General features: G+C 44.2%; 1 protein-coding gene across 2 annotated transcripts in view; it reads right to left on the bottom strand.

Moving 5' to 3' along the window:
* Positions 1–13862, bottom strand: part of LOC138569537 (uncharacterized) — a 1144950-nt gene that overhangs the window by 928606 nt on the left and 202482 nt on the right. For both annotated transcript variants that reach the window (XM_069647595.1, XM_069647596.1), the window contains exon 2: positions 9119–9181. In XM_069647595.1, the coding sequence (XP_069503696.1) occupies positions 9119–9181 (63 nt within the window). The remainder of the gene's footprint in view (positions 1–9118; positions 9182–13862) is intronic.

The raw sequence follows: 13862 nt of genomic DNA, 5'->3' as shown, positions 1-13862 counted from the left end.
TCGTAGCCATAATAGGGTCCCCCAAGTATTTTTCTTCACTCTCCACCAGTTGATGATATTCCTCCCGGCGCAGCCTAAGCTCTTCCTGCACCGCTAGCTCCCGGGAGTAACTCTGCTTGTTTTCTAAATCGCAAATAGCACCTTCCAACCTTCTCATGGACCCCCGCAGTGCCTTTAATATCCCCCCTCTCTCGATATACAGCAACCTCTTACATAAACCTTAAACGCCTCCCATATTGTACTTTGACTAGGCCCAGAGCCAACATTAGCCTGGAAGTATGTTCGGATATCTTGCTCTATACCAGCGTGGAAGGCCACGTCTTCCAGAGATGCAGCCCTAAAACGCCACCAAGGCGCCGCTGGGGCATCCTCAATATTATTAATATGGACCAGAACGGGGGAGTGATCTGAAAGAGTACATGGTCGTATCCTAGCCCCTACAGCACTCCTAGCAATGGTGGCAGACGCCATAATATAATCGATCCTGGAGGAACTATTGTGTACCCCTGAGAAAAACATGTACTCTCTTGTAGTTGGATGCTCCTCCCGCCATAGGTCACAGAGATTATGATATGCAGCAATTGAGGCCCAAGCCCTAGCTGCTTGCGGGAGAGCCTGCTGCAATGTGGCCGACCTATCCAGCTCCAGCATCAGGGCTAAGTTGAAATCACCCGTCCAGAGAATTTCATAGGTTGGGAATTTATGTATATGCCTAGCACATTGGTGAAAAAAATCCGGGCTATCTGTGTTAGGGGCATATACGTTTATAATTAGGATTTTTGCGCCACCGATTTCTCCTGCCAGAAGTATATAACGGCCTTCCTCATCCTTGATTTGCTCGTCTAGCCTGTCCTGAAGGGATTTGTATATGTATATTGCCACCCCTCTGGCATGTGAGGAGTAGGATGAGCAGTACCTATGAATGCCCCATCCCGGTAGCTTAGGGAGAAGCGTATCATTAGCCAAGTGAGTTTCTTGTAAGCAGAGCACTTTGACTCTGTGATTCCTGCTAAAATTAGCTATGAGGCGAGATTTATTTTTATTCGTGAACCCTCTAACATTCCACGACATTATCGTGAGCAACCTACCCTGCCCATCGCTCATCCCCCCCTGCTACCATACTGTACTGATTGCTATGTCACCCATCCTTCCACCATTTCAAGCATATACTGTATTAGGGACCAGGACCCAAAAAGGATAGCATTTGAACTGACGCGCATGCAGGCCGATAAAGCAGTGTTGCCAATGCACTTCCCCGATAACTGTGAGCACCCCACCTCCCATCCACCCATCTAGCACCCCCATTCCCACCCACGCCAGCAACCACAACCTACCGGCTCACTGCCCACCCTCTGCCCCCCCCATTCCAACCATGGACGTAAACTTCAACCAAACAAAGCCGCGGTACCCGCAGCAAATGGGGCCTCTGAGGGCAGCTCTAGCTCTAGCGCTCCATATGGCCACAGCTGACACTGACCACTCCTCTCTCCCCCTCACTCTCAACACCCCGTGTTTCGCAAACAAAAGCTAACATTGCCCCGAGCCTCCATTCCCCCCTGTCAAAGGGTATCAATACTCGGTCGAGAAGGATGCTGGGGCCAGCCCCCCGGCCGGGGTGTATTCCTAGCAAATTGCTCTGCTGCATCCGGGGCTGTAAAAAAAAAAAGCCTTCCCTTTATGCTGCACCCGGAGCTTGGCTGGGTATATCATGGAATATCTTACTCCTTTACTCCGGAGGATGCTTTTGGCCGTTTGGAAGGTTTTCCTTTGGACCTGGACGGCCGCGCTGAAATCAGGGAACAGACGTATATTGTAACCTTCCCATTTTAACTCCTTCTTTTCCCTAGCTACCCGTAGTAGCAAAACTACCGATCCCGGTAGCAAAAAATCCTTGCAATAATAGGGCACCCGGAGGTGGCCTGGGAGCCAGCGAGCGATGCCCACGTTCCACCATGTACATGCTAGACAGGGGAGGCTTATCCTCCACATCCACCAACAGCTTCTCAATAAAACTTTCCATGTTATCTATGTTGGTGGACTCAGCAACCCCTGTGATCCTAACGTTATTCCGCCTAGAGCGCCCCTCCAAGTCCTTGTTATTCACAGCTATTGTCTTGACCAGCTGCTGTAGAGCAGAGACTTTGCGCCGCAGCGAGGTGATGTTGTCCTCTGTAGCTCCAATCCTCTGCTCCGCCTCTTCCATACGACCGCAGAGTTTTTCTATTTGGACCACAGAAACATCAACCTTGCAAGTGAGGGTGTCTATTTTCACCCCAAGTGTATCTGTACTTCCCTTCAGCGCAAGTAGCGTCTGGTTTAGTGCCGCAATGTCCACTTGTTCCGCTACAGGAGCCTGCAGGGGTGCCGCCTGAGATTGAGCCTGCTCCGAGCAGGCAAACTGCTCCATCCTTGCCTGCTTCTTCTGGTTACCCATTGATCTGAGAGAGGCAAAATGACGAGCCAGCCACACCGGCCCGGTCGGCGCCAGCAGAAATACGGCCCCCCGGAGTGCCGCAAACGATTGACAGTCCAGCAGTTTAAACAACGACGGCCCACCTCATCTAACATAGTCAAGCAGCAGAGACTTCAGCAGGGCATCAGTGCAAATCTGCTTCCAGGCATGCAGCTCTGTCGTAGTGGTCGCATGCGTCAAACCGGCAGCCAGCAGTGCCCCGGAGTTATACTCCCTTCTTCGCCAGAAGCACTAACGGACGCCCCACACCCGTACAATTTGCGGGTTCGGCGAATAACACCACACCTTTACTAGCTGGACCGCTCCGCTAACACATACACTTCAGCTCAGTATCTTCTCCTTCGCAGGCAGGGGGTCCACAAGTGCCTTTTCCACCACCGCAGCCCCTGCTATCTACTTCAGAGCTGCACCAGTTCTTGGCCCCCACAGAGTCTTCAACAGATATTCACCCAACAGGCAATGGCAAACCCTGTGATCCCCATTGACAGCAGGCGCGCGTGGTACCAGGGAAGTACTTACATAAGTTGTATACTTTAATGGAGGCACATTTCACAGACGCCGACTGGACAACATGTCCATTAATGCATAGCCCCCACTGCAAAGTTGTGCTTGTGGCCAGGGCAGCCTGCAGGCAGAAATGATCCGGTGGTTTATTCAGCGCTGTACAGCTGTTATGCTCCAAGCTCCTCGTACCAGTCTTCACACAGCGACCAATGCCGCTTCCCTTTCCCTCCTCGTGTGACGCCAGAGCCTGCCGAGGGTTCCGGCCCTGCCAGGGCGCCCCAGGAATCGCTGTCTCAGCCCCACAGATACAAGGAGGGGGGGGGAGGGTCACGGCAACACAAGCCGCCAGCCAGCTCCCCCAGACGCTCCGGCTCACCCAAGGCGCTCTGCCTCCTCCTCGCGTCCAGCGATGGTCCCACAAAGGCTGGGGGGGAAATCGCACCGCAAGCCTCCAAATGCCGTGCCCAAGGCCGCAGGTGCCCCGAAGGTCGGCTTGCTCCACAGCCCGCCACAGCCAAGCTCCACCGCAGGGGCTTGCCGACACGGACACAGGCGCGCAGCTCACCACGCCAGCAGCCGCTCCTCCCTCACACTCCCCTGGCCGCGGGCACTCTCCGTTATTGTGTCTCCGGGCGCAGCACACAAACTCGCAAGCCTCGCCGGGGGTTCCACCAATATTGCTGCTTCTCTACAGCAACTGTCAAGGGTGTAGAGGCAGGAATGACAGGATAAATGTAGGATTTTCGTGTCAGCCGTTGCCGGAGCTTTCAGGCAGCGGCCATCTTGATCCGCTGCGCAACAGCGGCCCGGTTACTTCAGCTTTCAATGGTCGACTTGCCACTCCAGGAGCCTCACCTTGTAAACAGTTCCAGCGCTCACTCCTCTGCATTTTGCAGAAAGCAGCGTTTGGCTGTCCAATCAGGACAGCCAGACCCCCAGTGGGAGCTGGTCCCATTCAGGCACTGTGGCAGACAAATGACGGGGGTGGAAAACTCGTACCCCACTTCCTGCTTGCCCAGACACTCTGGAGCCTAGGCGGGGACACCCAGGGGTTCCCGTCAAAGGCAAAAACACACCTAGGCCTTCTCCTTGTAGAATGGTAGAAGAAGGGCTGACCAAGAACAACCACAGTAGTAATGGTGAAAGAAGAAGGGAGGTCCCAAGTTAGTACTTGGGTGACCCTATTGTGCACTACCAGGGCTATGGACATAGCATGCAGTGGGAAAATTAGGCAATAGTTGGCAGAACACGCCCACTGCCACCAGCCATAACTAGGAGATTGTCTATTTGACTACAAACTCATAGGAGCAGAGAGAAGGGGGATGCTAGGTATCCATTTGGCACTCCACATAAGGTGGTGTGTGGCAATCTCCCAGTCTATAAAGTTTTAGGAGATATACTAAGTATCTCTCTATCTTTAAGAACTGTATTACTCTAAGATAATGGAAAAGAATCTCAAAAGGAGGAACCTAAGAGTCCCAGCAACATTGCCCATAAGGAACTGTGTGCTGCAATAGTAAAATACAGATGCCTTTAAGAGTTATGGAGGAAAATAGATTCCATAGGATAGGTACAATACAAAGAACAGAGTTCCAAAAGACAGAGCCGAGAATAATGATGGAGTGTAAAAAGGCTCCACTCATTCAGGATTTCAGAAAAGGTCCAGAAGTCCAGCAAAAAGTGCTGGGAGTCTCACTAGGAGAGGAGATGAAGCATAAACATGATGAATTTCCCTAACAACCAGAAAACTCTATTTACTGAAATTATGGGGGGAGTGTTCCAATTGGGGAAAAGGGCTCAATATTGTGATGGTTACAATAACTGAGGAAAAAGGTAGAGTTAAATTTGTTAGCTAGGATGCATAATATGAGCAACTTGGTTACTATCTGCTGGATGAATATGCCTTAAACTGTTTTCCAGCCTACCTGGAGTCCCTCCCTAATAGTCTGATGCAATCTGAATATATGAGGGTCAAATTCAATGCTATTCTCACATCTCACTTATATAATATGGGGAGCACGCACAGGTATTCCCCGTAATAATAGGACGTGTAGATTTTGTGACAGCATAGAAATTGAAACTGCAAAACATCTTTTACTGTATTGTTCCAACTTTAAGGTTTGGTCAAACATTTGTGATAGTTCCAAGGGATGTTAAATGAATCAGAAGCTGAACGTACCACTATAAGTTGTGTTGGAAGCACAATGTCTCCTTATCCAAAGCATAATGTAGTAACACAGGATTCGTCGAGCAGCGTTCCTCAGCCGAACAGCACTCGGCAGAAGCACTCATGTACTTATAATTTAGAATATAACAGTGCATGATGACTTCCTATATACAAGAGTATTGCTAACTATTTCCAACAGATTGATTGTGGTTAAATAAGACTAATTGATCATTTTTAACCTTAAAGAAATGTCGAAAAATAGGACAACCTAGTTGGTTTGCATATATTTCATACTTGATTATTTATTTAAACTTTTTTTTTGTTTTTCTTTTTCTAAAAAAGGTTTTTTATGGCCCAGAAGAAGCTCATCAATGTGCGAAACATGTTAAACCCATTTTTGTGAAACACCTGTTGGACGCAGTCGTGAAAACGATGAGCATACCCTACACATTTTTCATGAGTTTTAAGTTGTATGTCTAGAATAGGAACCAAAGCATTACATTTTCTTCCTTGGCAAGAGGGATTAAATGAAATTAGTAATGTAAATTAATATATTCATTTGAATTTGAAAACAAATTACACATATAATTGACATGATAGTGTGCTGATTGATATGAGATGTAATTTCATGCAGACATTAACAGGTGAAATGTCTAGGCACTCTGCCAATCTCTGAGGCAATTCATGTAAACTTTGATAGCAAAGATAGCATCCATCTGAGTGAATAATGTATATAAAGGTGCAAGTGACTCTGAACTCCACTGTACCTTTAGCACATTATTACATAATTGTGGGTCCTCTTCAGATGATATCCTTACACATGTTTTTTTAGGAACATTGGAGATTCCTTAGATATTTGTGAAAACAATATGAATTTGAATATGTTGTGATGAAAGAACTTGCTAATATGGCAGTGACACATGTTTCATGAGATGTAACGGTATTAAAAACCTAAAGTATTACACGGACATTGAAAATGAACATTATTGTTAGAGTCAAAGGGTTCAAACAAATAAAGATTTTGGTTAAATGGCAGCATTATTGGGCTGACTTGGAACTGTATCTAACAGATTAGTAACTTTCTCTAAATGAAACTAGTGCATGCAGTATTACAAATGATGTAAGATGTAATACTTATTGATTTTAAGGGGCTATTAAATTACAACACATTGATACACCAAAGAAAATAAGCGAAGGTTGCAGAGAGATGGTAGCTTTAAAAAATAAAAGTGCAACTAATGATGTAGATAAAAACTCTAAGTGAAAACAATTCAATTAATGCACCCTCATATGTACCAGAAATGCAATAGTCTTAGAAACTAGACTCCCCGTTTTCTCAATAATACAGGAGCCCATTTTTATGCTACTGTCACATTTCGTGCACTCCTTGATACAACACCTTTGAAATGTAAATTCCTTCAGTACATGGGGTTAGCTTAGCTATAAATACACGTTTTACTGCTAAGCCTGGCAAAGCCCATTCATGTAATTTTCGTGTAACTGATCATCACTATCAGCAGGAAATGTTTACAAACCAGGAACAACAAGAACCATATGAACTGGTACTGGCTATTTTTCAAGCATTGCAACTGAACAAAAGTATTATAAACTACATAATTGGAGTCAGCTATCCATACCGTGCCCTCTGTGCACAGTAAAGAAACAGCAGCACACCAATGAAGAAAATACTGCACTAATCCCTATACCAAGCAATACAACAATACGTGGGCAGTCCCAGCCCTACACAACTTCATAGTTCAAAACCTTAGACTTCTAAGGGGCCCGCAAGCAGGGCAATGTCATAGTCATAATGTTCTGGAGGACACTTGTTGCATCCGGTTTAGCAGGGTAGCAGACATACGCTTCATAATATAACTGTCAAGCAGTACTCAGGCCACTGAATCTCGTTGACGAGGAGTCTCAAATGTCCCTAAGGGGCTTGAGTGCGGCCATCGGGAAACCGCCAATGGTCGCAACCGCAGCATCACACTCCTCCCTGGCAAAACTCTGCCACGTTTTGGGGATGCCCCCCCCCCGCTGCCTCCAATGCCCACACACAACAAACTCCTATTTACCAATGGTTCAGCTGCAACCTGCCTTCATCAGGGCCCCTAGAATAGCTGTGAGGAACAGATCATTCCCCTTAGTACTTTCCACTTTTGTCCCTCCCTACTGCACTTTCCCCCTTCCCTCTCCCCTGCACTTCCACGTTCTCAATGTCACTGGGCCTAGTAAGATCGGTGTTTTTGTTCTCCCTTGTTCCCCTCCCCTGTCTAATCACGCTCTGAAACACTTATGTATGAGCTTGATACAAATACAATATGAATATCAATATCAATACATCCATTATTATTATTTTTAACTGTTCTCGAATACTTCATGTCGAGAAGTGTGCCCAATGAAGAACACCAATACAAAAAAAGTACTAAGATAACTAATGAAAGCAATTACTTAATATTCATGTTATAGGACCAGTGGAGTTAAACTCCAGATATTAATTAGCAATTACACTCAAAACAAGTCTCAATATCTGGAAAACACTACAATACACAAGTAATATATATCATCATGGGAAGTCAAAAAACAATGATCACTACGTTCTCTGCCTACATATGAAGAAACATCTTATGGTATAAACGCAATGATAACACCATAACTATTAAACAAAGACACCATGGGCCTCCTTACGAGGTTGGAGGTAGCCATGGTGCTGTTATCACCATGGCTACCCCCTTACCGCATTCCGGGTCTGGGTTCTCGGAATAGGGACCTACTGGGTTATTCCAACCTTGGAGAACCCGGTAAGTCCCCATTCTGAGAACCATTCCCCATTCCCATTCGAGCCCCTATAGGGCTCAATGGGAATGGGGATGGAGCTAATAACAAGCCCGCTAATGGCGGGCCCGTTATTAGCTCCCTGGTCCCTTAGCGGGTCCCACTAAGGGCGCCTGGTAAAACCTCGTAAAGCAGCGGTAAGGGGTTAACAGCAACGGCACCCTTACCATTGCCATTAACCCCTTACAGCCGACCTCGTAATGAGGCCCCATGTAACAAACACATATGTGATATTGCGTCAAAGTTCAGAAATGTGTTACGAAAATAACTAAATTGAAGTACAAAAGTGGCACAGTGTAAGAACATGACAATACAATCATAAAAATGACAAAGGCGTGTGCACGTAATGACAAAATGGAGGGCACACCATAATGCACAGATTATGCAGTTAATCAATTCTGGATTGTAATATCTAAACAGTGTTATTGAAATTGAAAAGAAAATACTGTTAAAAGTATCCAGGCAGATGAAAATAAATACATCAACGAGAACGCCTACATTGTACAGCCCCAGAAAATGTGAAATGTAATGTGCAAATCTTAGTGCCTGCCTCTAGCATTCAATTGTTGATTTGCCTGTATGTGTTGGTTACTGTTAATGTTCTTTTTCTGTTTCATAGTAGGTTTAACCTTAACGCTGGCATGTTCAACCTTTATAGTCTCTACCTTTTATTGGTTGGAACCTTAACTTTAAAAAAGAAAATCACAAAGAGATATTGATATACATTAAACACATAGACACATTTGTTAATTTGTGTTCATGTCACGTAGGAACATAATTTGGCACCTTGCGGCCACACGTCAGAGAAAAAGGTTTTGATTAATAATGTTTTAACATCTGAAAGCATACAGAACATATTAACCACAAATTAAGTTATATGCTGCGCTACCTCACATCACAGACACCTTGTCCTCTGATGGCACAGAAATCTCAGTTTCGTGACACAATCTCAGATTTGAGGTAAATACTATTACAGAAAATGGGGAAAAGGAAATGGAGACATTTTCATGTTCACACCACATGCGATTCATACATATAATAATAAACACATAAGAAGTGATGCATAACTTCTTAAGCTGTTACTAATCAGTCCTCAAAAAAGGTGTTTAAAAAAAGAAAGGACATTACAGTTAGCTTACCCTTCAAATGAAAAGAATGTCCATTTAAATATCATGAGAAGGATTGCTGTCTGGACACACCACCTATAAAACAAGAAGACAATGACAGTCGGCACAAAATACATCTAATAATTCTTAATAAAGAATGTCTCAAACATTTTAGTTACTTGACTACTACTTTAAAATTTCCCAGAAGTGATAAATGGGCATGAGCTATCTAAAAAGGCAATGTTACCTCTGGTATAAAGCAGAATAGGTTTAGTGGCTATATTGGAAACTGTGACAGCAAGCGAGCTGGATGTTGACCTAGACTAAGGTTTCCCCACTTGATTATATTTTGTGATCCTGGACTGCTCGCTTCACTTGCTTTGTGGTTTCCTGCCACAATTGGGAGTGGTTTGAACCTGGCCAAATGCCTGAAATAAATCCCTTAAGAAAAGAATATGTAGATTCGAATTTACATTTTGACAAAAAGTAAATCGCTCACACTATGAATGTCCATCATTGGAGAACCACCACAATATTGCCTCAATTGTGTTGCTCTGCAGTAATATTGAATACATTTGCATTTTTTCTCTCAGATTCTTATGATCCATAATGACCTTTTTTGACCAAACTCATGACCCCATAATTTTTTAGGTTTGACGAACCCCACTCATTTTTAAATAGCTGTGGTTTTAAATTTGATTTAGATTCCTGACAGACTTGGTCGAGAAAAGTAGTGGTGGGAGTAGTGGGGTAGGTGAAAGCTGCGAGTGTTGGTTACATTGCAAATTGTATGGATCTGAATGTACCAGTTCAACCATCTCCTGTTTATTTAAAGAGAGGGACAGACCTTCTGTGAAAGCCACCCAGACATCTGTGAACAGCACATAGACGAGAATATGATGCTAGCTGATGGTACATGGTCTCCAAGAGGGAAAAGGACGGGAAGCATGAACATGAATAAACAGAAAGGACTGAAATACAGCAAGAGGAGAGGGCAGGAAGAGCAGGCATGCATTGGTGAGGGACGCCATCCCATAAAGAGTGAAAGAGTTGTGGTGCACCTCATTTTCAGCATGTTTAATAAGTGTAGCAAGCAACAGCCAATGACCGAAGAGTAAGGGGGGCACAGAATTCAGCAATTATTAAACAAGCAGGAACAATAAGACTTCTTCTGTGGAGCTGTCCTGAAGCAGAAAAAGAGCAAGCCAACTGAATTGAATAGCATGGAGTCACAGATGGCATTCACAATGCCCCTCCTTTATACAGCTTTGCGTCCTCACAACACCTTGCTGATCTTACATGGCGCTCTGCCAGAATACACTAACCTAAATACCACATTGACCACAAACCCCATCTGCATATCTGGTTCTGACCACAGGATCCAACATTTGAGAATACATTATTTGATAGTGCCGTGGCACTTTGTATCAAATAGAAAATTAGCTTAAGTCTTTGTTTTCAGCTGAAAATGGAATCCTTCAAATAAAGCCTCAACTGCAGAAAATCAGTGTTTTACAGGCCTTTGATATCACGTACGATAGTAATATTACCAACCACAATAATATGAATTAAAGCGAAAGAGGGATGAATGACTAGGGGTCGAAATTAGGATTTGTTGGCCAGGGGCAAAAAGTAGCTCCTGGGTATAAGGCATTACCGGATGGACAGGAGCTACCTTTGAGTAACCAGGAGCTAGTGCAGAGCAAATCGATCTTGTGCGCATGATGCATACTACCTTTTTTGCTATTATATATTATGGAATACGCTTCAAATGTCCCTTAGGTGAGTCCTTTATTCTTTTTTATACATATTTCCTAACCCTCACAGTTCGTATCACATTGTTATGTTTGTATAGCACAACTTGCCTGTGGAGTCAAACGTAGCTTCTGGTAGCTGCTGATTTCAAGCTAACCAGGCTCCCCTGGTCTATAACCGGGAGCTAAATAGCTCCCAGTTCTTGGCAATTTGGAACCCTGAATGACTGCACCATGCATGCCTGGCATATGGCTGATACTGCCTCGGCTCTATCAGCCTTCTTCGAAGTAAGCGCCTGCCATGAGTGGAGTGCCTGCCATACACTCTTCTTTTTGGAAAATGTATTATTATTTTTTTTAATGTTTTATTTTGGTTGGCTGATAAATCAACCTTTCAAAATTGACAAAATTTACAAACAAAGAAGCATTTTACACATTTACAACATTAATCAACTAATTTAAAATTTTACATTAGTCGGTACAAGCAACATAAAAAGGAGAACACACAGATACCAACACAGTTTCCCCTGGTTTCCCAATCGAGGCAATGACTCCCTTTCATCTCCCCATAATCATCCGATGTTCACTTCAAAAAGCAACCAGCGGGCAGCTTATTAACCACCAGCGATTGTCCCCTTCGATGCCCCGCAATATTTTTTCACCTCTAGAGAGCAGATCAGAAGGCAAACACCGTGCAACTCAAATTAGCTGAGATGGAATTACAGCATTGACAAATTGTACCAAAGCAATCTGTATTGCAGTCTGTGTATTGGTTATTAGGTATGTCCATATTTCCTCGCTAGAGCGTAGCGATAGGAACTGACAACACATATTAAACAATTTATTCCGAATTAATGACAGATCAGGACAGTCAACAACCAAATGGCACAGTGTTTCGGGCTGGAATTGATCCTTACAGTATCTGTAATATGATAACATTGTAACATTACAAACCTCACTATTACTCTTGTAAGGGATCTCAGAAGGATGAGAGATTGCATTATACAAATGTAATGTGCAGCTCACTCTGACCAGCCCCTATTGCCTTACAGATCTAATTTCCTGCATTAACTTGCACTATTGTAATATTGCCATTCTCAATGGCAATCATGTAAACAGCCTCTGAAGGCTGTAAGGCTACATCAAACATACTGGACATGTAGCTGAATTTGCCCTCGCATTACAGCATATTCAGTAGCATAATCCTACTGTAATTTTACACACCTAAATGATATGCATAATATTGCTCGCCGAAATATGAAGAGCAAATGCAGGCATGTTTGGCATGCAATTGAATTTGTCTGAGTCCCACACAGGTGCAGAACTGACATAAAATCTCACAATTGTCCATTTTAATTATACTTAACTAGCAAAAAGTACACATACTCTGCACGGGTTCTGTAGACAGACAGGATAACACTCTCATCAATTGTTAACAATCAATGATGCTTTAGGTCCCTGTTGTGAGTCGCTTATGGAAATCAATGGTCCTGTAGGCCCCTGTTCCGAGTCGCTTTTCGTTTGATGTGCGTTGCACTCTAAAGTTAACTGCACTGGGAATGGGCATATGTGGCTGGCTTTCATACCCCGGAGCAGACGTGGAGTTAAGGTGAGGGTTGGCATGCTGCAAAATAATGGGACCTTCTGTGCGCACTCCCCATCTTTCACCTCACCCCGGTCTGGTGCAATGCTTTGCAGTGCCGATATCTCAGAAACATCGTGCCCTAGGGCCTTGAAATGTGGTTTGGAGGTCCCATAGATACCTCCGAGCTTTGTTCCTGGTGTCAAGACATTTACAATGAGCTTTGTACGGTCCTTCCATGACCACACTGATGTTTCATATGTTGTGGTGCAAATATCTTAGAAATGGTGCGTCTTATATCCTTGAAACGTGGTTTTCATGGTCCGGACCTTTCAGCTTTGTTCCTCGCAACCACACGCTTTAAATAAGCTCTGTCTGGTCCTTCTGCGACCACCATGATGTTTCGCCGCTTCCAGGCAAGTGCCTCATGTGTGCAGGGTCTAAGATTCGGGGAACGGTGTGGGGTGTTCACATGTAATGTAGCCAGCAGAGTCCAGAGGGTCCGAACAGGTAACTATGCAAAATTTGGTGCAGATTGTTGGAACGGTCTGGAATTGTATGAGGAACAAACAGATTTTCACTCTGTCTCTTAAATCTATACTTAGCAGATTTGATTCTTTTGATGCAAACAGGTACTTCCCCCCCTAGGATTGGTCAACTCTCATTTGCATCTCTGTTCTTCGCTGACGACATTATGGTCCTTGACAAGACGCCAATAGGGCTGCAACAACCGTTAAATGGATCAGAAGCCTACACACATGAAAACCATGTGTTGATTAACATCAACAAATCATCTGTGATGATAGGACAGGAGATAAGAAATCGGTTCCATATAATAATGTCCCCGCAAAAATATCGCCATGCAAAAAACATCGCCGAAAAATGGCCGTTTTTTGTAGGGACATTATTACATGGAACATGCGGGGGGACACCCCCGTAAGCCCCAAACCTTTGTTTTTTCTTCATGGGGAGAGGGGGACACCCCCGCAACCCCCGCTGCGCCTGTCCCCATATATATGGTCACCCAAATAATATCGCCACGACTTTTTCCCGGCGATATTATTTACGGCGACCATATATATGGGGATAATATTACCTGATACCAAGAAATCAACCAATTACAGCTTGTAGTTATATCAACAACAAAACAATGAAAATAAGAGAGCATATTGTTTATCTAGGTTTCCTGCTCTTCTCTAAAACAATGCCGATAAGTAGTATGGCCAGGCTAAGGAGTTAGTCGTCCCTCCTTTATTTATTTATTTTATTACTTGAACATTTTTATAGGCCTATAAAGCAGAAAGTGTTCAGACACCACAAGACTAAGGGGGAAGGGAACAGAGGAGGATAAAAACAACAATAAATTATCCTACTGGGCCTTGTGACATTCAGATTGTGTAAGTGCAGCAACAGGAAGTGCAGGGGGGGTGGAGGGGAAGAG

Source organism: Ambystoma mexicanum, chromosome 2q (assembly GCF_040938575.1).
Source record: "Ambystoma mexicanum isolate Mex_15411 chromosome 2q, UKY_AmexF1_1, whole genome shotgun sequence".
In the NCBI taxonomy this organism is placed as follows: Eukaryota; Metazoa; Chordata; class Amphibia; order Caudata; family Ambystomatidae; genus Ambystoma; species Ambystoma mexicanum.
The sequence above is the reverse complement of the archived record's forward strand: the minus strand, read 5'-3'. Positions and strand labels throughout refer to the sequence as shown.